The 27,223-nt window shown below is 33.7% G+C and overlaps 1 protein-coding gene across 1 annotated transcript in view; it reads left to right on the top strand.

The window, feature by feature from the left end:
* Positions 1 to 27,223, top strand: part of Pigk (phosphatidylinositol glycan anchor biosynthesis class K) — a 129,653-nt gene that overhangs the window by 25,842 nt on the left and 76,588 nt on the right. Inside the window, exons 4-8 of the mRNA XM_015490529.2 lie at positions 17,371 to 17,506; positions 19,480 to 19,591; positions 22,988 to 23,084; positions 24,962 to 25,079; positions 25,283 to 25,393. Of these exons, the coding sequence (XP_015346015.1) occupies positions 17,371 to 17,506; positions 19,480 to 19,591; positions 22,988 to 23,084; positions 24,962 to 25,079; positions 25,283 to 25,393 (574 nt within the window). The remainder of the gene's footprint in view (positions 1 to 17,370; positions 17,507 to 19,479; positions 19,592 to 22,987; positions 23,085 to 24,961; positions 25,080 to 25,282; positions 25,394 to 27,223) is intronic.

Raw genomic sequence — 27,223 nt, 5'->3', positions numbered from 1 at the left:
TGACACTTTTAAGAGTATTGAGAGCATAAGTGAAATTAACATTTATGAATGTAATTTGATTTCTTTGGAGAGAAGAGATTTCACAGAGTTTTATATTAATAGTTTCCAAGAATTTAGCCCGAGCATGAGTGGGAAGTTACTTAATTCATTAAAAGGCACTACACTCATCCATTAACTTATTTTAAAAATTATATTCATTTCTAAGGCTTCAAATCATAAAATTTAGATATGATATTTAGAAAGTAAAGTCTATATTATTTGGAACTTAATTCACCTAAACTGTCAATTTTGCTCAACCATACTGGTCTTCTAAAGAAAAGAAGCAAATGACCATCAGATATTTTTAGGGAACATTCTCTACAAATATATTTTAGAGTTTGTTTTCAGGCAAATAAAGTCCAACCTAATTTCTTGGATTTAGCCTACTTTTAATTATTATGCTTAACAAAAATAGATGTTCAAATGTCAACTTTTTTATACTGATAAATACTTACATGTGATATGTTTTATATATGTATTTACTCAAGAAAATAGTTTAGATTTAAAAAAAATTTCAGTATTTATGTTTAGCTTTCATATTGGGTTTTATAAGCTGGTGAACACTGACAAATTATTTTTCCCACAGAACTATAATCACACATTACCAGACAGTATAAATATATGGTTTAACTAACATTAGTGCACATCATGATTTATCAGTTACATAATAAAACAAATTATCAAGTCTCCAGATATTAAATTGCACACCTCACAAGGCATGTAAAACATTGGGTCTGTTTACTTCACTAGCAGAATCCCACTTTTTTTTTTTTGTAAAAAGGAATTGAGAAGAGAGGAGAATTATACTAAAAACAAAGATAATAGATAGTGAGTAATTTCCAGTACAAAAAATAACAAAAGCTGAGTGTATTGGTACACACCTGTAATCCCACATATTCAGGAGGTTGGGGCAGGAGGATGACAAATTTGAGGCCAGCTTCAGCAACTTAGTGATACCCTGTCTCAAAATAAAAAAATAAAAAAGGACTAGAGATGTAGCTCAGTTGTAAAGCACCCGGGTTCAATCCTTAGTACTGCAAAAACAAAAAATAAAACAAAGCAAAAAAATTAAAAATTGCCAGAATTTTATGATAAGAGTTATTGTAGTAAAGGTAACAAAATATCTCTATCTTTAAAACATATTGACTAAGTTAAAGTGTATATTCTTCATATTCTGCATGGGAAGTACAATGCCCATTTTTTTAAAGCTTTTTCTATTAAGTTGTACCTCAAAGTCCAAACATTAAATTATTATTATTTTTTAAATTAATTAATTTGTTCTAATTTATTATACATGACAGCAGAATGCGTTTCATATTACTCAAATTGAGCACAGTTTTTCATTTCTCTGGTTCTACACAGAGTAGAGTCACACCATTTGTACTTAAGGTAATAATGTCCATCTCATTCTACCATCTTTCCCATACCCCCACACCCTCTTCCTTCCCCTCCCTTCCCTTTGCCCTATCCAAAGTTCCTTCATTCCTCCCATGCTACAACCGCCTCCACCCCCGCCCTGGATCAGCATCCACTTATCAGAGAAAACATTCCACCTTTGGTTTTTTGGGATTGGCTTACTTCACTTAGCATGATATTCCCCAACTCCATCCATTTACCTGCAAATGCCATGATTTTATTCTCTTTTAATGCTGAGTAATATTCCATTGTGTATATATACCACAGTTTCTGTATCCATTCATCTATTGAAGGATATGTAGGGTGGTTCCACAATTTAGCTTTTGTGAATTGTGCTGCTATAAACGTTGATGTGGTTGTTTCTCTTTCAGAGGATTTGTTACTGATGTACAGAAATGCATTTGATTTATGGGTATTGATTTTATATCCTGCTACTTTGCTGAATTTATTTTTTGTTCTAGAAGTTTTCTGGTGGAATTTTTTGAATCCTCTAAGTATAGAATCATGTCATCAGTGAATAGTGATACTTTTGAGTTCTTCTTTTCCTTATCCATATCCCTTTAATTTCTTTGTCTGTCTAATTGCTCTGGCTAGAGTTTTAAGGACTATGAATAGAAGTGGCTGTTTTTCTCCATTTAGAATAATGTTGGCCTTGGGCTTAGTATAGATAACTTTTACAATGTTGAGATATGTTTCTATTATTTCTAGTTTTTCTGGTGTTTTGAACATGAAGGGGTGCTGTATTTTATCAAATGTTTTTTTTCTGCATCTATTGAGATGATTCTATGATTCTTATCTTTAAGTCTATTGATGTGATGAATTACATATATTGATTTCCGTATGTTGAACTAACTTTGCATCCCTTGGATGAACCCCACTTGATTGTAGTGCACTATCTTTCTAATATGTTTTTGTATTCAGTTTTTATTATTGAGAATGTTTGCATCTATGTTCATTGGAGATATTGGTCTGAAGTTTTCTTTCTTTGATGTGTCTTTACCTGGTTTTGGAATCAGGGTGATATTTGCCTCATAGAATGAGTTTGGAAGTGTTCCCTCTTTTTATATTTCATGGAAAATTTGAGAAGTATTGTTATTAGTTCTTCTTTGAAGGTGTTGTAGAACTTAGCTATGGATCTGTCTAGTGCTGGGCTTTTCTTGATTGGTAGACTTTTGATGGTGTTTTCTATTCCATTGCTTGAAATTGATCTGTTTAACTTGTGTATATCGTCCTGATTCAGTCTAGGTAAATCATATGACTGTAGAAATTGACAATGCCTTTGGTATTTTCTTTTTTTTAAATATTTTTTTTTTATTTTTTAGTTGTAGTTGGACACAATATCTTTATTTTATTTTATCGAACCCAGAGCCTCGCACATGCTAGGCGAGCACTCTACTGCTGAGCCACAATCCCAGCCCCGCCTTTGATATTTTCTATTTTATTGGAGTACAAATTTTCAAAATAATTTCTAATTATCTTCTGTATTTCTTTAGTGTTGTGATATTTCCTTTTTCACTACGGATTTTGGTAATTTGAGTTTTCTCTCTCCTTCTCTTCATTATCATGGCTATGGATTTATCAATTTTATTTAGTTTTTCAAAGAACCAACATTTTGTTTTGTCAGTTTTTTCAATTGTTTCTTTTGTTTCAGTTTCATTAATTTCAGCTCTGATTTTAATTATTTCCTATCTTCTACTACTTGTGTTTGTTTATTTTTCTTTTTCTAGAGCTTTGAGATGTAATGTTAGGTCATTTATTTGTTGGACTTTTTCTCTTTTAAGGAATGAACTCCATGTAATGGGCTTTCCACTTAGTAATGCCTTCATAGTATCCCTGAAGTTTTTATATGTTGTATCGTTGTTCTCATTTACCTTTAAGAATTTTTTAATCTCCTCCTTGATGTCCTTTGCCATCCATTGTTTACTCAGTATCATATTATTTAGTCTCCAGGTGTTGGAGTAGTTTTTTATTTTATCATTGATTTCTAATTTCATTCCATTATGATCTGATAGAGTGCAGGGTAGTATCTCTACTTTTTTGTGTTTGCTAAGAGTTGCTTTGTGGCATAATATATGGTATGTTTTAGAGAAGGATCTGTGTGCTGCTGAGAAGAAAGTGTATTCACTCATTGATGGATGAAATATTCTATATGTGTTAGTTAAGTGTAAGTTATTGATTGTATTATTGAGTTCTATAGTTTCTTTGTTTATCTTTCGTTTGGAAGATCTATCCAGTGGTGAAAGAGGTGTGTTAAAGTCACCCAGAATTATTGTGTTGTGGTCTATTTGACTCTTGAAATTGAGAAGAGTTTGTTTGATGAATGTATATGCTTCATTGTTTGGGGCATGTATAGTTATAATTGTAATGTCTTGTTCCCTTAAGCAGTATGAAATGTCCTTCTTTATTTCTTTTGATAAACATTGGCTTGAAGTCTACTTTATTTGATAAGAGGATGGAAACTCCTGCTTGCTTATGCAGTCCCAACCTTTTTTCCCAACCTTTCACCTTCAGTATATGAATGTCTTTTCTTATGAGATGAGTGTCTTGAAGGCAGCATATTGTTGGGTCTTTTATTTTTTAAATCCAATGTCTTTTTTAAAAAAAATATTTATTTTTTAGTTTTAGGTGGACACAATATCTTTATTTTGATTTTATGTGGTGCTGAGAATTGAACCCAGTGCCCCATGCATGCTAGGCGAGTACACTACCACTTGAGCCACATCCCCAGTCCCAGTCTATGTCTTTTGATTCATGACTTTAGGCCATTAACATTCAGGGTTATTATTGAGACATGATTTGTATTCCTGTTCATTTTGGTTTATTTTTGGTTTTTAACTTGACTTAGTTTCTCCTTTGATTGGTTTTTCCTTTGGTGTAACACCTCCCTTTGCTGATTTTCATTGTTGTTTTTCGCTTCCTCCTGGTGGAATATTTTCCTGAGGATGTTCTGTAGTGCAGACTTTCTAGTTGTAAATCCTTTTAACTTTTGTTTATCACGAAAGGTTTTTATTTTATCATCAAATCTAAATCTTAATTTTGCTGGATATAAATTCTTGGTTGGCATCCATTTTCTTTCAGAGCTTAGTATATATTATTATTCCAGGCTCTTCTAGCTTTGAGGGTCTGGATTGAGAAAATCTGCAGAGATCCTAAGTGGCTTCCCCCATATGTAATCTGATTCCTTTCTCTTTTGGCTTTTACAATTCTCTCCTTATTCTGGGTATGCTAGGCATTTTCATTTTAATGTGCCTTAGCATAGATCTATTGTGATTTCGTATATTTGGTGTTCTGTAAGCCTCTTGTATTCAATTTTTCAGTTCATTCTTCATTTTTGGAAAAATTTCCAATGTTATTTCATTGAATAGATTGTTTATTCTTTTGATTTGTAACTCAATACTTTCCTTTATCTCAATAATTCTTAAATTTGGCCTTTTTATGCTATTCCATAATTCTTGAATGTTTTCCTCTTGGTTTCTTATTATCTTCACTGTGCGGTCAACTTTATTTTCAAGATTATATATTTTGTCTTCATTGTCTGAGGTTTTGTCTTCCAACTGATCTTATCTATTGAGTTTTTAATTTGGTTTATTATTTCCTTCATTTTAAGGTTTCTGTTTGTTTTTTTCCCATAATCTCTATCTTCTTATTGAAGTAATCCTTTGCTTTCTATATTTGCTTATGTAGCTCTTTATCGAAATGATCTTTTGCTGCTGCCTGTATTTGCTTTCTACTTATATTATCCTTTAATTTTCAGAATATTTTAATTATATACATCCTGAACTCCTTCTCTGGCATTTCTTCTGCTCTGCTGGCCATGGCTTCTAATTATGTAGTATCTTGGTTTGTTTGGGGCACTTTCTTACCTTGTTTTTTCATGTTGTTCATGTGTCTTCCCTTCTAGCACTGTGGATCTAAGGTGTTACAGTTTTTACCCTATAGGTTTATAGTGTCACTGTAAGGTTCCAATACCTCTCTTTTAAGGGGAGATCAATATTAACAGATCCCACTACAAACAATATATAGCCTTAAAGCTCCTATTAAGATGTTTACAGTTTTGTCACAGTGGACAGAAATGGTGAGTTCAGTTATTATCTACAATGTAAACAGTTTCTAATGGTGGACAGAGAGAGGAGTGTAGGATGAGATGTTAAGGAGGTTGGAGGTGAGGATATAGAGTTATTAGATCTTAAGAAGCATGAAAGAGGAATGAAAAGAAGTTGGCTAGTAGCGGGAAAAAAGAGAGAAAGAGATTTTAGGGAGACAAGTAAGTGGGAGGACAGTAGAGTACAAAAATTAAGAAACATAAAAATTAAGAAAAAGAAAAAGTAAAAGTAAAAGTTAAAAGAATATGTAACATAACTGTAATATACTATTCAGACATTCCAGTTATCAGTAGTGTAATGTGTGAAAAGTAGGAAAAAAAAGAAAAAAGAAAAAAAATCTCGAAGAAAAACTAAAGGATTGTTTCTGATTGGAGTTCAGTATCTTTCCTGCTTCCCTTCTCATCCAGTAGTGAGGTTGTCTGATGTTTGCTGGTATCTCCACCCTCGGGATGGTGAAAGTTATTAGGGTGGGAGGGTTGGTCTTGGAGGCAGAACTCGGAGGTGAGGTATAGCACTTGCCAGTTCCTGTTCGAGGACTGTACCCCAAGGATCTCCTTTGGGGCCTGCTTGTATGATGTGGGTGCCTGGTCTTATGTCCTGATATCACCTGTAGACCTCAGAATTCATGGTCTCTAATTTAGTCTCTCAACTGTATCTCGCTCATCCCCTCCCTTTCTACTTCCCAATCAGGAACCTCTCTTTCCTTGTGAGCTGCCCTCTGGGGCTTGCACACCTGTCGCAGAGAGCTGTTTTGTATCAGGCAGGTCAGGACGGACAGGCTACATAGCTGCAAGCATTGTACCGTGTTAGTGGCTGTGACAGAGAGGGGCGTGTTAGGGGACTGTAGGTACCTGGATATTGCTTCTAGGCCTCAACTGGTGTCCCCAGCTAGGAGTTACCTCAATTAAAGATGGTTATGGTGGTAGCAAGGCTAACGCAAGTTGGTGGCAAAGGTATCCTAAGATGGAGGTGGCTGTTTTCAGAGATGGGGTGTCAGATTAAGCCGGGCAATAGCATTGGGTGGTGTGTCCAGAGATGCTGCTCATATCAAACTAAAACCTTAAGAACTATGAGTTGTTTTGTGGCTGGTGGCTGTCTCCTGACCCTGTCCAGTGTCCCCAGTTGCAGGCAACTATGGCAGTGGTTGCAGTGTTCCAAGATGGAGGTGACTGAGGAAGCCCCACACTGGTAGATGGGGGTCCACATGGGAGTGGCGGCTGGGGGTTCTGCATGGGTACTGATGTGGGCGAATGATGGGGGGCAGATTCCTGCATGGGAGCTGCAGTTGTGGGTTCTCTAATAACTTGCAGAGAAACAGTATTCCCACTGCTTGAATCCCAGGTCACGGAGTGACTAGGAATGCAGCCTCCCTCTAGCCCACTATCTTGGATCCTCCAAACATTAAATTAAGTGTCAAGTTTTTTTTTTTTTTTTTTAAAACCTGGAAACATTAAAGACTTGCATCTGTACAATGTAGCTTTTCAAAAAGAAAGTTTTCTGTAGCAGCATAAAGGGAGATTGATAGAAAGACATCGATTACATGATAACTGAAAGACTTGGTGAAAAAAAAAATCCAGCAAGAATCAAAGTTGGTGTAAACCTGATATGTAGTGGTATGAATGTGAGAGACAAATGTGAAATGATCAGGTAAATAACCATGTAGGTTCTGCTTTCAATGTTTGAAATTACTTAAGGAATAAACCACATAAGATCTAAAATACTCAGAGTTCCTAAGGTTTTAGTTTGATATGATACTAAAAACATACAAGTATTATGCTGGGTATTCAGTGCTCTATTTGTTTAACTTTCTTATGTATTGGTAAGGTTCTGGCATTGGAATAAATTTAAAGAAGACATGATTCAGTACTGCATGATTTCAGGAAAGGTCTGCTGGTGCAAATTATAAGTAAATTTTAAATGCTGAACAAGAAGACTCTTGCTAAATGCCCATAGAGTTTCTGTCATATTTGTGACTTGTAAAACTGCTTCTCAGTTATTATGGAAACTTCATCAGTTTTTTTTTTTTTTTTTTTAACCAAGTCTTTCAATTATCATGCAATTAATGTCTTTATATCAATCTCCCTTTATGCTGCTACAGAAAACTTTCTTTTTGAAAAGCTACACTGTACACTTTAAAATTCTATTTTTTAAGATAATAGGGTCAAACAACCTGTTTTGTTGAATGCAACTTATGTTTCTAAAACCATTGAAGTCTCTGCAACACTGATGTGTTTTAGGTTGATAGTTCTTTAAATACATAAGTTCCTTGATGTTCAAAGTTCTATGTTGCTTTTGTCTTTTGAACTATTCTACATCTTCATGTTTTTATTCTACCTTCTAATAATGCCAGAACAATAAGCAATGAAGTTCTCCTAATGCCTGCAACATAGTCAGTAGCAGTACAACAACCAGCTTCTTCATGAAACTTAATTATTATAAGACTTAGCTAGACATCAGTAGTCTGGTTGGATGGTGTTACACCTTCATCAAAAGGCCAGTGAAAATCATGTATGTGTTTTTTTCTCCACAAAACAGTATCATAAGTTGTTTCACATGTTCTTAATTATTTTAGTAACTTCATACCAAATTTTATCAAAAAAATTTAAGAATGCTTTGGTTTAATTGTCTTTAATAAGAAATATGCTTTTGTTTGTGATTCCTATAGGACTTGGGTGCTTCATTTAAATCATGTTTAGTTTAAAAAATACTCAAGAATTATGAAAGAATTTTTTGATTTTGTTTTATTGCTTCCATACTAATTATTCATGAAATTGTACACTAAAAACTTACATCATTACACTTAATGCATATATCAGCATGAAGAAATTAAAACTAGTACAAATGTAAAGAAATTGAAATCTACTTCCATACACTCCAGTTGAAATTCTCAGTGTTTTGAGTATAAAGTTATGTATGAGTAATGGGATGTTAAATGACCTTCTAACACGAAGATTCTTCACTTCAGCAATACTGAGGTAATAGAAAGAAAGTACACCGAAGTTTACCCATCTAGGTCAGAACTGTAAAATGCCTGGACAATGTCAATTCAACACTTCTGTGTCCAGGTTAACTGCTCTTATGAGGGCTTCTTGATGTAGTAATGAATTTCTACGGTTCACTAGTCCTCATAGAGGTCTTTCTGTGCCTGGCACTAATCTCTCTTGGTTTTTAGTAACTCTGTAATATATAAATTACATAGAGAAATGTGTTTACTCATTGAAAATTGTAGCCTCACCATATAGCTGGTGCTGTAACCAGAGGAGTTCCAGAGAGAGGGACCTTGACTTTGGACAAGTGGGATCCTTGATGTAGGTGATGGAAAAGAATTTTAGCACTTGCCAGTCAGAAGCACAGATTTATTTAGGAAAACAGAAGCAAGTATATACATTCAAGAGAGAATGCAGGCCATCTCCAGGGGGAGGCAGTACCCCTTTGTTTAAGGGTGTTAGAGGGATAGTAGGTAGGGGCTAAACTACAAGTGAAGTCAGGGCAGAATCACACAGTTTCACACCAGTTTTCTATGTGTTTTGCTTGTGTATTGCACTCACATTATGTTAATTTTTTACAGGTAAGGATATGGGCTAAGGAGTCAGATGGTTTGCTCATGAGTTACTTGTTTTGCATTTTAAGGTTTCATGGACACTTCCTAATTTCGGACAGTTCAAGGGTACTTCTGAGATTCAGTATATCTTTCTTTTTCTCAAATTCCTATCTCAGTACAATGGTGGCATTCATACAGGTGACACCAAGGTGATGTTGATAGGGGTGACTCTGGCTGTGGCTGCAGGACAGAGGTCCATGATGGTCATTTACAAGGTAGAGGTGGTTCAGGTGGTGGTTGGGGAGATAGGTTGATAATAGGGTTTTGGAAAAGAATTGAGCTGCTTACAGGGGTGCATGCCTGCAAATCATAAATTTGAGGCCAACCTGGGCAACTTAGTGAACCCTGTCTCAAAATAAAACTAAAAAGGGCTAGGTGCCCAGTGATAGAGTACCCCTGGATTAAATTCCAACTACTGAAATCAGTCAATCAGTCAATCAATTGTTATGGTTTGGATATAAGGTGTCCCCCAAAAGCTTATGTTTGAGACAATGCAAGAAGGTTTAGAGAAGATATGATTGGGTTATGAGAGTCTTAACCTAATCAGTGAATCGATCACTGATGGGATTAAGTGGTAATTGAAGGCAGGTAGGGTGTGGCTATAGAAGGTATGGCATTGGGGGCATGGCTTTGGGATATATATTTGTATTTGGCAAGTGGAGATCTCTCTGCTTGCTAATCATCACGTGACCTGCTTCCTTTTGCCATACTCTTCTGCCATGAGGTTCTGCCTCACCTTGAGCCCTGAGGAATGGAGTCTGCTGTCTATGGATTGAGAACACTGAAATTGTGAACCCCAGTAAACTTTTCCTCCTCTACAATTGTGGTGGGATCTTTTAGTTGCAGTGGCGAAAAAACTGACTAAAACAAAAATTGGTAGTGACAAATGACTATGACTAACCTGACCGTGTGGTTCAAAACTATAGGGGTTTGTTGGATGAATTTTGAGATATGGAAATGCTTTCGATTGTTGTAAGCAGAGCTTAATGGATGATTCTGATGGGAACTCAGAAGACCAGAATGCCAATGGGACTGTGGACAGTGAAAACAGGGCTCATGAGGAAAAGGAGGACACTATTATTGGAGTAGAGGCCTTTCATTGTTATAATCTAGCTGAAAAGTTGTCTGCATTTTGCCCATGTCCTGAGACTTTCTGTGAGGCTGATTTTAAAAGTGACAGACTTCATAATCTGGAGGAAGAAATTTCTAGGCAGCATAGCATTCAGGAAGGGGCATGGATATTGCTGTGGCTCCCAGCCAAGTTTATTGTGGTATTTAGGAGCAGAAAGCAGAGCAGAAAGATTTGAGAAACTTGAAAGGCCAGAGTAAGACTGGGCCTAAGGAAATTGCAGTTGCTAAACACACTGAAGAAGTGCTAATGAGACAATGAGACAGATGGCTTGAAGGCATTTCAGGAGCTGGCAAGACCACACCCATCTCAGACTCAAGGAAGTAGAAATAAAAATTCTCTCTGAGAAGAGACCAGTGGGGTACCTTTCTTGCACAAGGATGTCTAGGAAATTTTTTCAACATGTTTAGCTACCCAGGCACTCAGAGGCTGCTGCATCCAGGGTCCCTGGAGGCTTGGCTACTGCTTGAGATGGTGACAGACCTTGGTGTCAACCATGGTATTCCAGAGTTAGGGGATCATGGAGGTTTCCACCAAGATTTCAAAGGAGGGTCTGGGAGGCCAAGCAAAGTGTAGCAGGGTTGGAGTCCCTGTGGGCACTCCCTGAGAGGGCAGAGTGTGGAGCAGAAATCTCCAAGATTAAAGAATTGCTAGTAACATGGGACATCATTCTAAGAAAGCTGCAGGAACTGAGCAGAGACAAGCCAACAGAAAGGCTAGTTGGACTGCAACCAACAAGGGTACAGGAGTAGATATACACAAGCCCTTTGGACAGAACATCATGATGCCATGTGACCATGTGACCAGATGCCAGACGTGGAGCTACAGGACATGTTTGCCCAGCTGGATTACATTCTTGCTTTGGTCCTATCCCTTCTTTCTATGCCCTATTTTTCTGAAAAGAAATGTTGACTCTGTAATATTATATATTGGATACTTGTAAATTTGCTCTAATGTTACAGGAGCACACAGTGTGAGATTGCTTTGAGCCTCAGAGAAGACTTTAGACTTGGAACTTTAAGCAATCTCATAGTTGAGACTATGGGGACTCTTGGGGATGGACTGAATATATTTTGCATTGTCAGATGAGTGAGCTTTTCTGAGTCAGGGGTGGACTGTTATAGTTTGGATATGTGGAATCCCCCAAAAGCTCATGTGTGAGATAATGTAAGAAGGTTTAGAGAAGATATGATTGGGTTATAAGAGCTTTAACCCAATCAATGAATTAATCACCTGATGGAATTAATTGGGTGGTAGCTGAAGGCAGGTGGGGCATGGCCTAAAGAGGTGGGGTGTGGCTAGAGGAGATAGGGCACTGGGGCATGGCTTTGGGGCATATATTTTTATCTGAGGAGTAGAGATCTGTCTCTGCTTTCTGATCATCATGTGACCTGCTTCCCTCTGCTACACATTATTCTGCCTTGATGTTCTGCCTCACCTTGAGCCTTGAGGAATGGAGCCTGCTGTCTATAGATTAAGACTGTGGAAATCATGAGCTCCCAAATAAACTTTTCCTTCTCTGCAGTTGTTCTGGTGGAGTCTTATTAAATCACAGCAGCAAAAAAAGCTGACTAAAACATTAGTGTTGCTCATTCTTTAAGCATTGTTGGATTTTTTTACTCAGATTTTTAAAATTCCTTTCTGTATATTTTGGCAAAATATAGGTTATGCTAGGTCAATGACGTTCATGAATACAACATTCCTTATTTTGATTATTTCTGTGAACCATCCAAAATATTCAAGAAATATGGTAATTTATAATTTTGGTAATGTAATGTGCAGATTTGAATTCCAAATCTTAAAGCTGGTGTGCTTGAGTAAGTCATTAACCTAGTTAGGAGTTAAGCAATGGAAAACAGACGGATGAGAATTTCTCTACATAATACTGATTTTAAACCCAAGAGGAAAGGATAAGGGTGTCTGTGCTACTTGCCCTTTCCTGCAATCAAGGAAGAGTGGTAAATATTGCAGGAGCATTTGGAGGTAGAGATGAAGCAGTGAAGACTTAATTATGAATTTAATTATATGAGGGTAGAAGCTACTGGTAGAGATGGTTGTGCCTGTGACCAAGTGGTAGGCTTGGTGACTGAAAAGATCTAAAGAGAGCAGGGCCAGGAGCAACCTGTATCCCTTATTTCTTTCTGTAGAAAAGATGGCTTTGGCGAAATGATTGGAGACAGACTAGAATATTAGCTTCTGCATCTCTTGGAAGTTCTGTTCTCTGATTTTCACATTTAAGGAGGCCCTGAAATTTTTCATTATGTCTTGTTATACTTATAGGAGGAGTTACATGCTTTAGTGCTGCTATTCTTTGATTTGAGAGTTTGCTAAGGTCTCTGGATAATTCCATTTAGAATTTCAAGGGCCTATTTTATTCTAGATATGTGCCATAAATATTGAACAGTGATAATGAGTTCATGTATCTAACTTAATCATCTGAGACAATTAAATTATCAGTATGAGATAAAATACACATTAAATCTTTTTAAATGCCAATTCATATAGTTTCAGGGTACTTTAGATTTGTTAAAAGGAAACATTCATATTAAACAAATCTGGGATTGAATTCAGACTCCATTAACTTGATAACTGTGACCTGGGGCATGTTACTTAACCAATTTGATAACCTGTAAAACAGAAGTGATAATACATTTCTCATAGGCATAATATATGAGATAATATATATAATGTGCTTATTAGTATATTGCTTGAGATATATCAAGTGCTTGATAAATGTTACCTATTTTTTTAGATGTTAGCTATTATACTAAACGACATATGAATTTAATTATATGAGCCTCATGTAATTTGTCAGTATGATAGATAACATGTCTGCAGTGTGGTTGAGTTTTTATTTTTTAAATTTTTGATAGTAGGGATTGAACCCAGAGGCACTTTACCACCGAGCCACATCTCCAGCCCTTTTTATTTTTTATTTAGATATAGTCTCACTAAAGTTGCTTAGGGCCTCACTAAGTGTCTGAAGCTGCTCTTGAACTTTAAAAACCGCTTTTGAACTTGAAATCCTCCTGCCTTAGCCTCCCAAATCCCTGGGATTATAGGCATATACGACTGTGCCTGACTGAGTGTTCATTTTTAATACAATTATCAGATATCTGGCATCATATAGTCTGGGAAGGCTAATTGATATTTGGCAAGTGGAAAGTAATTCAGAAAATTTAAATGGTCTAGCATTGGTGGCTAGCATATTTCTTATGATTAGTTTCATTGTACATTGGTGGTAAGAATTATTAATTTGGAGATTCTTTAGGACATGGAAGAGGAGGAAGAGGAAAAGCCTAAAAGTAAATTACCTTAATATCAAGCTACTGATTAGTTCGATTTGCTGAATTTTTTTGTTCCATTAGTCATGACATTGCTGCAGAAGCTGAGTATCCTAAATAATTTGTGTCAAAGGTGAAAAAAGCAATGTCTACAAGGCAGAAACCTAGAGGGCCAGATTTAAAGAGGGCATCAGAGATCCTAAAGACACTCATATTTCCTGCTGCTTTAATTTCTGCTGCTGTTATAGCTTGGAATGTTGATATTAATGAAGGTGAGCCCAGTAATCCTAGCTACAGCAGCTAAAGATGCTATACGTAGTAGTATCTGATTAATAGCATGACTAGAGAATGTCAAACAATTTTAAGGGAAGAATTTAAAAACATTTTGACTGAAATAGTAATTTATTTAAATTTCATTCAGTGAAAAGTTTTTGTTAAAGTAACACCAGTCTATTTTAAGTGAAAATTTATGCTTTTTTTGAAATTTTATACTCTTATGGTCAAGAACTGTGAAAGAGTGTTCATTTATTCAAATGAATTTATTTTTTAACTCATTTGATCCCTGGGTTCCTGATTGTGTTAAGGAAGATTTTCAAGGAAGCAGGTCAAAGAATGGCCTTGCATCTTCAATGCAGGATTTACCTGTTCATTCAGTGTTTGGCAAACATAATGATGGAAAAGCATTTATTTTAGATCACCCCTCTCTGTATATTTCTCATATTGGGATTTTAAACTTATTTTTAGAGAAGTTTTAGAATTTTATTTTCATATCAATCATGATCTTTAAAAAAAATCTGTAAGTATGATAAGGGTAGATACCAACAAATGGTAAGGAAAAACACATTGATAGTTTTCTTTATGTTTGTTTTTATCAGAAAAGAAAGAAGTTATGCTTTATGGGTCTTTTATAATTAATAAGTAAATACATATGACTTATAAATAAGTATATATGAGTGTGTCCTCACAAATTTTTAACCAATAGGTAGTGTACGATTTAAAAAAATGTGGAAACCATTTGTTTATATAAATAACTATTATATAACTAACTTGCCATACAGTTGCTCACTTTTTTTTATTTTGAGTTGAGAGAAGGCCACATTACATATGCTTTGTTGTGTGAAAAAGTTTTTACAGGGGCTTGAAAAGAATAAAGTGTGAGAGCTGAGTCATCACATATGGTAGTCATCACATATGGCTTGCCAAAGAATATCATATTCTTGTATGAATTGGTTGTATTTTGGGGATTTTGTTTTAATAAGATAGAAGACAACTTCTTGTTAGTTATTTGTAGGCATGTCTAAGTATGTCTTTAAGGTAAATTATTTTGGTCTTGATTTTAGCAGTGATGGATTTGATACCCATTATGTGCAGATTTAAATAATTGCTGTGGTGCTAACCTTGATAGTTAATTGAAAAATACATTTTAAGGAGTAAGTGAGATCTCATACCTGGCATTCAAGGAATGTTTATTGGCAAAAACTTACTTAAATATAAGGATCTGATTGTCTTTAACAGTAAGCAGAGGCTTAGAAATTTTGAATTGTGTATTGTACAATGTACTTTTGTGAACAGGTATTTCTTATGTTATTGAATTATATTTGTAATGTTGATGTCAAAATATAGAATGAAATTAAATGTAAGACCAGACCTGAAGCTCTTCTTTTAAACATAACAGTAGTCATTTCATTTTAGCAAAAATAATATCATCTTTCAAATAGGATTATTGTTTTTAAGAGTATTTCTAGTTTGGTAGTTTTGTTAGATTTTAATTTATAATTTTATCTTGATTCTGTAGTTTTATAAGAAGTATAGCAAACCTAAGTAGCTTACTTGCATGCATATATTAAGTACCATTATAGAGAAAAATTAGCACTTAGACCAAGTAAGAATTTTTATTTTCTACAGAAAAAAAGTTCTGTGCATTTTTTTTTTTTTTTTAACAATCTCAGAAACAGTGAACTAGAATATGTGGTTGGACTTCTAAACCTTTGGAATCCATTCCATTTCCTGACTTTTTCTAATTTACCCACATTATTACAGATAAGATGATTTTTAAGATATATTATGTTTGATCAAGGGTCATAGTACTTATCCTGAGGCTCAAAATTATCTGCAGGAAAAATGTTGATTGAATTTATAATTTTAAGCCAAAATTACTACTTCTTTTTGGTTAATATTGATATATAGATATTAAATAATCATTTAGTTTTATAGAGTGAAATTAACAATAAACAAATGACATGGCCTTAATGTATTCATTTAAATATTGACATTTGTATATCAGTTCATTCTTGTTTAATAAAAATTATAGGATTGATAACAACTTAATGTAAATTAATGATCTTAAGATATAAAAAAAGAAAATATATTTTCTATTTTAAGAGGAATAACTTTCATCATTCTGGGAGTATGAATCAGTAACAGCTGAAGATCTGATATTTGAATGTGGCAGGATTGGAATGATTTCAAAGTTGAAATCTAGCCAATTTTCAAGAAAAAATCACAATGTTTCAATTTTGAACTTTAATGTATTTGGAACATATGCAGCAGAACATTTTCTTCTTGCTGTCTCCTGCCAAACTAATTATGTATGCCACATTAATTTTTCCCTTAAGTTTTGGAAGCACGAGTATATGGTAGAATAAAGAATTTCCTGATTCATGTTCACTAGTTTTAATGGTAGGATCAAGATAAGAAATATGTAAGAGGTATTTTGAAATTTCCTCTTAAAGAAATGATTTGCAAAAATGAAAATGTTTTATTTACTTAATATTAAATTCCTACTATATGAGAGGCTTTATTACTAAGGCTGTGTGACAGTAGTAAATAGGATGGATAGAGTACTGTCCCTCTGAGAGCTTATATTCTAATGGAATGATGGTGGGAGATGATGGGGATTTCAGATTCATAAATGTCGTATATAAAGTCAAACAAAATGAGTAGCTTAGCTAATTGGAATGATTTGAATATCTGTTTGGAAAGAAGCTTTAAGTTTGGTCAGTAGCCCTTAAAGTGAGAAAGACTTGGCGTATTTCTGGTATAGAAAGCCCAGTTGTGGAAAGAATCTAGTGACAATGGCTGGTAGGGGCTAAAGACAGAAACCAGATTAAATGAACCTTTAAGACCATGTAAATGATTTCAATTTTACTCTAATTATAATGTGAAAAGCTGGGAAGGTTTTAAATGGAAAAGTTTTGGCTTATTTAAGTAAGATCACTCTGGAGGCTATCAGGAGAATGAACTAAAAGAGGGTGAGACCAGGTAGGGAGATATTCCAGCATCTAGTGCAGAGATGATGGTAGCTGGAATTAGGGAGGAGTGGAAATGTGTTCTCATGCCACACTGATCCCACATGCTGATGGATTGCATGCTTTGGGAATTTAAAAGTTAAGTTATTTGGAATATCATTGTTTTAATGTGAACTCTTTAAGTCTAGAGAATGTCTAATGTTACTAAAATTAAAAAAAAAATTGGGTAAGACAGTGTAGTTTCTTTAGCTTCCCTTGGCTATATGACATAAAGTAAACTCTTGGGAAAAAAAATTAAGTTAGCAACTTCAAGTTCTGTGCATAAGTTCATGCTAAATTGCCCTATTTTTCTACTTTAAAATTTATGCTATGTAAGAATATGAAAAAAAAAACATAATTAAGGCCCCTTTAAATATGTAGTTGAAAATTTAGTTAGTTTTAATGAGGAAAAGAACGAACATACTTGCTATATGATATAAATAAAATGTCTGTGTTTAACATTTTGGTTTTATTTAAAGAGTATATTTACTGGAACTTTTTTTCCCCCTAGTCACATTGTCCTGATGCTTGCTGATGATATGGCATGCAATCCTAGAAATCCCAAACCAGCTACAGTGTTTAGTCACAAGAATATGGAACTAAATGTGTATGGAGATGATGTGGAAGTGGATTATAGAAGCTATGAGGTAAATTGTTTAATCCAGCAAAATTTTTGAACTGATGTTATTACTTTTATGTCTTAGAGACAGCAGAAGAATACATTAATTGTCTTATTCTTTTTCTTTAAATTTAGTACCTAATTTTTGCTTAGCTTTCATGTAATTTGTCTCTGTAGTTCATATTAAAGAAATAATATGAGTAAAACTACTAAAGTATGAATGTTTCATATGTATTTCTAAGATAGGAAACTTCATATTGGCTTTTAATTAAAGCATTTTAGTGAAGTTTGATGTATTACTTCTCTTTTACAGGAAATGTTATTACTTGTGTTTTACCTTTGCTCAGCAATTTCAAGTTTAGTATTTTTATAAATATATTAATTGTGGAAAAATTGTAATGACTAACAAAACACCATATGTCCACTGCTTAGAGAGTAAACCACTTTTATTTTGCTTCCAGTGTTTTTATGCATATATAATTAAAAGTAAAATGTGTATAAAATGCTATTTTAACTATATTTTCTTCCTTTGAAATTTTTAAATTTAACAGATTATGACAGTGTTTAAATTTTGAAGTCTTTCTAGATAGTTCTTCCTCTTTTACCAGCTAACCAAAAGTAAGACACAGTATCTTTATCTTTACTGAAGCAATTCTAAAAGCATAGCTGTCTTCTAAACTGTAAACTCCTCCAGGACATAGCCTAAATGTACATTCTTTTGTACCTAGCAAGTACCTATGTAGTCCTTTGTAGATACTAAAAATATTTTTCAATGAATTAAATGTATATGAATATTTGACTTTTTATTTATTTAGATGCCTTAAAATATTGACCAAAAATATTTCTTCCTTGTTAGTCAGCAAGAGGTCCTATTAAAATTGACATTTTGCTGTCTCTTGGGCAAAATATAGATTAAACATCTTATACATACATATTCATACACATTTATGTACCCATGATGTAGAGAAAAGTCCCACAAGAAAGCTGGATTGATTTTCTATTCTTTAAAGTTATATATGCATAATATATGACTTAGCTCTTGATTTTTACATTTTACCCTCTGGAGGTTTAAATAATGCCCTCAAAGAATTCTAGAGAGCTATAAATTCCAGGTTGGGAAATCTGGTTTAAAGTGTTACAAATTTTTTGCATGTTAAAGATACTCCTTCTAGGTGTGGTGGCTCACGCCTGTAATCCCAGTGGCTCTGGAGGCTATGGCAGGAGGATCATGAGTTCAAAGTCAGCCTCAGAAAAAGCGAGGAGCTAAGCAACTCAGCGAGACTCTGTCTCTAAATAAAATACAAAATAGGGCTGGGGATATGGCTTAGCTGTTGAGTGCCTCTGAGTTCAGTCCCTGGAACAACCCCTTTTCCCCATAAAGATGCTCCTAACGAAATCCAAGTTTACATAATTCATTCAAAAATTAATGAAACATAATTTTGGGGGATGATTAATAGAACTTTTTTCATTATTTGTTATTGACTAAGTAGTTGTACATATAAGTTGCAATAATGTAACTGTACTTATGTATAAATTCTTATATTTTGTGTCTTTCCAAAGAATTACCTATTCAGACAGACTAGTAATTTTTAAGCTTTTAGGTAAATATTTTTTATTTTATTTTTACAGTATGAAGATTGAATCCAGGGGTGCTTTACATCTGAGTTATATCCCCACTCCTTTTTTTTTTTTTTTTTCCCCCTGAGACAGGGTCTCACTAAGTTGCCCAGTCTAGCCTCAAACTTGATGATCCTCCTGCTTCAGCCTCTTGAGTAGCTGGGATTATAGGTATGTGATTATAGGCATGTGACACCACGTCAGGTGCTTTTGAATAATTTTTAAAGACAATATTTTGTGTAGTATTTAAAATTTTAAAATGAGATTTAACTTATTTTTTCTCTAAGGTATTTTTTTTTTTTCAGGTTCCATTTCAACTGATCTCTCTCTCTCTCTCTCTCTCTCTCTCTCTCTCTGTCTCTCTCTCTTTCTTTCTTTCTTAAGGTAACTGTGGAAAATTTTTTGCGGGTATTAACTGGGAGGATCCCATCTAGTACTCCTCGGTCAAAACGACTTCTTTCTGATGATAGAAGCAATATTCTTATTTATATGACAGGTAATTTTAGGATTTAGAGATTTCTTAGTATAATATGTTGAAACTCTTTGAAGAGAAATTCATGGGCATTAAACACGTTAAATGATTTGGGGTTAAAATAGTTTTTTGTCATGTAGTTTTGTCTTCTCATGATACAAAACTATTTGAAATGACATTTGAAAATGGTATAGGTTGAGCATTCATAAAAAATCTGAGATCTGAAATGCTTCAAAATCAAACTTTGAGTATCAATGTGAATGACACCAGTAGAAAATTCCACACTGACCTCACATGAGAAAGTAGGCACACTAAAAATAATGCATAGAACTACCTTCAGGCTATGTGTGTAACGTATACCTAAAACATAAAATTTATTTTATTTTAGACAAGGATCTTATCCCAAAGATATCTAATTATGTAGAAGCAAATATTTCCGAATCTGAAATCTGAAGTACTTCTGTTTCTAACAGTTTGGAACAGCAATACTCAGCCTTTATAACATTTTGTACTATTGCTGTTTTCTTGTCCTTTTGCTCTTTACTCTTGCCTTGGTAAAGTTTACTACCTTTTACTTTGTACACTGCTAAAGCATCTCTCTTTCAGTTTTGTTTTCCCGTTAGTCATCCTGCTTAAAATGTTTATTAGAAGTTGCAAATTTGTCTGTCCTCTGCTTAAAACTTCAAATGATTTCCTATTGATTGAATCTCAGATTTTGTGTGTATAAAGTATAAAGATTAACTGAATGTAGACACTTAGACCTTATCTTAAAATTCTTATTCAGTTTTGTTCTGGAGTGTGGGTTCATGAAATTGCATTGTGAACATACTTATGAAATGTAAGATGTAGTAGTCTTTTGACTATATGTTAAGGAACTTTATTGGACATAATGTTCTCCATAATATAATAGTTAAATACTATATATAATAATATGTTATGATTTTACATATTATTTAATTTCGGTCTTTGCCGCAGTCTGGCTGGGCACAAAATCACGAGCCACTCAAGCAGGAACAAACTTTATTATTTTTTGAAACTGCCGCCAATGTCCGGTATGCACCAGGGAAGATTTTTTCCACCCACAGGGCCTCCTCCCGGACCTGCAGAGAGAGCTCCTCCCCCGGAACTCCCTCCTACTGTACTTCCCCAACCAATGGGAACTCTCCAGGAGTCCCAGCTGGCCTAGGTGAACAGCAGGAGTCCATTATCCATATGAATGCAAATCTTAACATAATCATATCATCTCAATGGCTAGCTGGCATCACCTTTCGACCAAAAATGCCATGCATCATATACTTGGCTCTTAGCAGGTCTTAATTCTTACACTTTTTCTAAGTATAAGCTCTTGGCTGTTCTGTCCTCCAGATATTTACTTAAACTGTTGCTTTTGCTTATGACGTCCTCTCAATCTACTTTGCCTACGTGACTATCGCTTATCTTTTGTTGTTAGCTCAGGAGTTTCCTTTCTAAGTCTAAGGTGATTTTTGTTTCCAGTTGCCTAGAAAGCCCTAGTTTATATCTCTTGTCCCAATAATTATTGATTTTGAATTCTAAGATATAATCATCAATTATATGTTTTTCATCTTTTTATGATCAGTACCTATCTTATAGTAGTATTTAGTAAATGTGAATATTATAGTAGTATTCAGTAAATGTTATGAAAAGGTATTCAATAAATATTTTAGAGAGCTTTTCATTAAATTGATAGTAAAAGAGCTGCAGAATGATTTCTTAGATGTCATATGGCAGGGTAGGTAATGATCCTAGCTTAGTGGCTTTTCTTTATCATGTTGCATTTATTTACCACTTTTTAGATCCTGTTTATTTATTTTATAAATTAACTCAACAGCATTAATGAAGTCCAAAATCTTTCATTTTATCTTATGTGAAAATTATAAGAAAATTATATGCTTTGTTGGCAAAGAAAATGAAATATAGTTTTATAGCCTAACTTTAGTTGATGTGTTAAAAGATTTACACATTTTTCTTCTAATTATGTGGGTTCTTTTTTAGAATAACTCATGATGTAGAAGACATTCCAATAGTTTAAGATACAGCTTGATAAATTATCACCCCTGAATGTCTGCCTGTTTTGGAAAAAATTCTTATTGAGACACAGTTGCACCTATTCATTTACATATTTTTCTCAACTGTTTTCACCCTATAATAGCAGAGTTCAGTAGCTGTGACAGAGACCACATGGCTCATAATCCTAAAACATTTACAGTTTATAGAAAAAAGTTGCCAACCTCTGTAAGAGAATATAAAGGCTGATAATTATAATGTGATAAAAAAGATAATAACTAATAGTTATTAAGACTTACTGTACATTATGTAATATCCTAAATTTTACATACATAAAATTTATATATAAATAAAAAATACAAAAAACAATAACACACACATGTATTTCATCCTCATAGCAGCTTGATGATTTAAGTGCTAATATTCAGGGCTGCCATATATGGTAATAAGGGTTTTACACACAAGCATATGGCTTGGGATTAAGTGGGAGTTAAAATTTAGTGTATGTTTATACTTATTAAACTGCATGCCATGCTGCAGAATTGTGTCTAATAGGAGGGAAGAATATTCCCCCTGCCTCACCACATAGGCATAGTCACTAACCACTTATGACCTCACAAGAATGCATAATATCCAGAGGAAGACACTAAAATAGTCAATCTTTTCTACAAAACTACTGTAGTTTTATTCAGTGGAAGGTACAATTTTAGTAATCTGCACAAAAGAACTATAAAAGCAAACTAGGTGTGATCTTGCTGGTATGTTTCTCACTTATGGCTGAGGAAACTGAGGCATAGATTAAATTATTTGCCCAAAATAACACAGTAAATGGCACAGCTAGATTTGAATCTAGGCAGACTGGTTCTTTCATACATACTGAATGTCACAGTCTTTTAGCCAAGTCTTATGGGATTATTGTCAGTGATAGTAAAAATGTCAATTTCTAGGTGAGAACTGCAGTTCCTAGTATTAATAACATTCTAAGTATATACACTGTGAATAGTATAGTCATATCATGGGACTAGCTAGTGTCTTGAACTCTTTCCTCATCAAAAATGTTTACATGGCATTTGAAAAAATTTTATGTCTGGAATAAATTTTGGATGTAGTAATGGAGCCAGTAGAAGAGTATAAATATGGGTTTCTGGAATTGAATGATAGAAAAACTCATATCTTCAATATTTCTCTACTATTTTTTACACAGTCTATCATTATCCCCTTCTTAATTGATATGGTAGAAGATTATTTGTTTCCATAGTAAATATTTTAGAGCATAAAACAAGTGATATTAAAAATTTGCAATGCATGAAGTAAGTGTACATGTTTGGATGTGTGCAGTTTGCAATTAAAAAAATATATCTATTTTTGACTTGACTTTTTGACTCTTCCTACAAGGACATGGTGGAAATGGTTTTTTGAAATTTCAAGATTCTGAAGAAATTACCAACATAGAACTTGCAGATGCTTTTGAACAAATGTGGCAGAAAAGACGGTAATTAGAAAATGATTTCTTTTCATAAAATAAATTAATACCTAAATACCTATTTTTTTATGATAGATTCCTAGTTCTTATTTAATAAATTTTACCTTACTTTGATCTTTTCTTCCATATTTAAAATTTGTTTGTTATACATTAAACTGTGTTTTTTAAAGGAAAAACTCAAGGGTTATTATTTAACATGAAAAAAATCGATGTTTTAAAATTAACTCTCCTGTAATTTAGTATCCTTTTTGGGGGAGAGTCCTTTGTAAGCATTCTTTTATTTGAGAATTGTTGTATATATGAGCTTACGTGAACTCAAAGTAAACAATAGAACTGCTTTTAGCTTGATTGCACTTATGGGTTACCTTCTGTACACATGGCACAAAGGGAAATATGATGCTTATTCTGCCTTCAAAGTGTTTAAAATCTAATATAAGAGAGAAATGTATACATAAGCATACTACAAAAATTATCACTTTTGAAATATAAACAGAATGTATGGAAGTATTGAAGAGGAAATTTTATTTGGTACTGGTTGTTTTATCTAGTGCTTAAATTTATTGCATATTAGGTACTGGACACTGTGTTTTTCATGAATTATCTTAATTTCAGTAGCAACTCTGTGAGATAAGTACTATTATTTTCCAGTTTTTAACAAATGAGTAAGCTGAGGCACAGATAGGTTAAGTAACTCACTAAACTTTATGCAGCTGATAGTGCCAGAGCTAGGATTTATGCCCAAGTGGTCTGATCACAGAGCTTGCTTTTAGTTATTTTACTATACTGCCTTAATAATTTCAGAGGTTTCTGATCCTGCACAAATATTGTCGAAGAACAAATATGTCATATTAATTGTATCTTCTGTCATTCTCTTGGACTTTGTGGTTCAAGATTCTATATATCCTTTTCTAGGAGCATTATTAGCTGTTTACTCAGACCAAATGTCTGAGGAAAACTTCCACCAAAACCTATCTACCTCTTACTTTTACCTTCACCAGTTATCTACATTTTTGTAAAAATGAGATTTGATTGTGTTATTCTTTCACTTAACAACAAAACAAAAGAGAATAAAATACCACTTTGGTGGCTTCCTCAAATATACAGAATCTTATTGAAAGAGACTTCATATGGTATCTTTACAAATTGACCCTACCCCACCTTTTTAACAACCAGCTTCTCTGCAATACCTCAAATTTACTCTTTCTAAATTTTTACATTGTTTTTGTTCACATTAGGTGCTTTTTATTCTGTTGGAATCTGTTCTTTCCCTAAGAGATAAAATAATGCTCACCCTTCATTGCCCATGCCAGGTATCACCTTTCTGTGAACCTTTTCTTTTCAGCTCCCTCTATTCCTTTCACAGTGCTCATAGAGTACTTTGCTTTGTTAGACTGTAAACTCTTTGAGGTCAGGGGTTTTTGTATCCCCAGCGTAATGTCAGGGACATTATAGATGCAATATATGTTTGTAACACTTACCTCATTTCAATTTAGTTTTATTTTAAGCTCTTTGAGTATGGTGACTAAGTCACCTTCCTCTTCCCCACACATTTTTTTTTTTTTTTCTGAACCTCGTTCAGTTTCTAGGACAGTGCCAAATTAGTGGTTGTTGAGTTGAATATTCACTTGGTTCTGAATAATGTGACATCGACAAGGGAGAAGAACTTAAGTTGAGGCACAACTACTACCTGTTCAGGTGGTTTCCCTGCATAGGATTATACCTTTAACTTTTCAAATGATAAATTTCTATTGAAGACTCCACATTTTTAGTTAATGAAATAGCTAAGACAACACAAATGTCTTATGTAATAGAAGTATTGTAAAAATATTATTGTATGATTAATACAGCATAATCTGTGACAAAAGATATTATCACTTTTCTTTCAGGTACAATGAGCTACTATTCATTATTGATACTTGTCAAGGAGCATCCATGTATGAACGATTTTATTCTCCTAACATAATGGCTCTAGCTAGTAGCCAAGTCGGAGAAGATTCACTCTCAGTATGTATATTTTCCCAATTTGTAAATGATACTGTTTTTGGAATGTGTAACTATTTCTGAAATCACTTGAATAGTTTTAGAATATACCTATTATTTTTCATTCTTATACTTTTTAACACAGAGGAAATTTTAATTATATTTTAAGCATTTTGTTACAATGATACTGTTGGACAATATGCTTTTTTTTTTTTCTCTTTTCATAGCATCAACCTGATCCTGCAATTGGAGTCCATCTTATGGACAGGTATACATTTTATGTATTGGAATTTTTGGAAGAAATTAATCCAGCTAGTGAAACTAGTATGTATGACCTTGTAAGTATGCCTTTGATTTGATTATAACACATAGGTATGTTAATGTGATAAATGAAGTTGATTATTCTTTGGAACCCTCTGGATTAGTGGTTCTAATGTTGAATTATGGCCTGTTAAATTGTTTTGAATCTTCCTTCCTATTAGTATCTTTCTCTTTATCACAAAAGATCCAAAGCTTCAGCCTAGTTAACTTGCTATTCCTGAGGTATTTCCCTGTTTTCATTGGTTTACTCATTCTCTTTTCCCTATCAGAAATGTAATTTTTTAAAGATTAATCTTTTGAAATTCTATCTATTCTTCTGGGGTCAAATCAGACGTATCTTCTCTAAGACGTCTATTCAAATGCTTTCTTTTGGAATTTTTTTTTACCTTTTCAGAATTTCCATAGAATTTTATTTATTTTGTGACCATTATTACGGTTTTTCTTTTTAAAATTTATTTTATTATTTTTTAATTTAATTTTGTTTATTTATTTTTTTATGTGGTGCTGAGGATCAAACCCAATGCCTCACACATGCTGGGCTAGTATTCTACCACTGAGCCCCAGCCCCGGCCCCAGCCCTACAGTTTACCTTTTTTTTTTTAATGTAAATTTTTAAAATTTATATATGAGAGCAGAATGCATTACAATTCTTATTACATATAAAGAGCACATTTTTTCATATCTCTGGTTGTATACATAGTATATTTACACCAATTCGTGTCTTTATACATGTACTTTGGATAATAATGATCATCACATTCCACCATCATTAATTACCCCATGCCCCCTCCCTTTCCCTACAGTTTATCTTTTATTGACCAGCGTGAAAGCCTTTCTATTTAATGGGAAACTCCTAAATGAAAGGAACCATTGTTATCTATTTTTATGTGCCCTACAACTTCTGCTATAATCTTTTGACATCATTTGTTGAATTTCACTCAAAAATCTTTCAGACTTTTCTGTGCTGATTATGTATTTTTAATTAAATGAACTTTAAGTTGCTTTTGAAAAGCAGGAATAATAAAAGCTTGAAACAATTCTAGGCTGAATAAATTACTGTGTGTAAATGACTTTCTCTTCTTGTTTCTTTTAACTTATACCTTCCTCATTTACTCACAAACATTTGAGTGCTTACTAAGTGCTAATCAGTGGCTATTCCCCAATGAATAGGCATACACTGTTCCTGCTTTTGTGGAGTTTAGGAACGGAGACTGAGTAGGCAGGCTCCCTCTTATCCACATCAGCCCAGCACCTTTGCATTGATCTTTTTAATTATATAGAAACACATTCTTTGGTAAATTTTCTTTTACAAAGGGGGTTCTGCTGTAAAATTCTGAAAACGACTGCTATAGCCTATCAAATTTAATAGAAGTATTTACTTCAGTTTTAAGATTATATATTTTGATGCCTGTTAAGTCTTGATTTGAATTTTAAAACAAAACTTATGACAATGATGCTTTAATTTCAAGAAATAATAATTACCTAAATTCCAGTTACTTTAAAAGTTTAGTCTTGCTTTTGGATTCTACATTGTATACTTTATATAATTCTTGACGTATTCTCAAAAGTGTAAAATATATGAACTTTATATTTTAAATGTCTAATGCATTTAAAAAGTACTTCTTCCATTGAAATTCTGTGGGAGTGAGGAAACTATTTTTTTAATTGTTCACAATTGTGATTTATTTTTAAATAAACATTCCTTGCTAATATCTGATCTTTCCCTTTTACCTCTGTTAAAAAAAAAAACCACTATATATTTTTGGTACTGGGGATTGAATCTAGGATCTAAGCACTCCATTACTGAGGTACAACCTCTACCCCCTCCTTTTTTTTTTTTTTTTTTT

The sequence above is a fragment of the Marmota marmota genome, unplaced genomic scaffold, assembly GCF_001458135.2.
Source record: "Marmota marmota marmota unplaced genomic scaffold, marMar, whole genome shotgun sequence".
Lineage (NCBI taxonomy): Eukaryota > Metazoa > Chordata > Mammalia > Rodentia > Sciuridae > Marmota > Marmota marmota.
The sequence above is the reverse complement of the archived record's forward strand: the minus strand, read 5'-3'. Positions and strand labels throughout refer to the sequence as shown.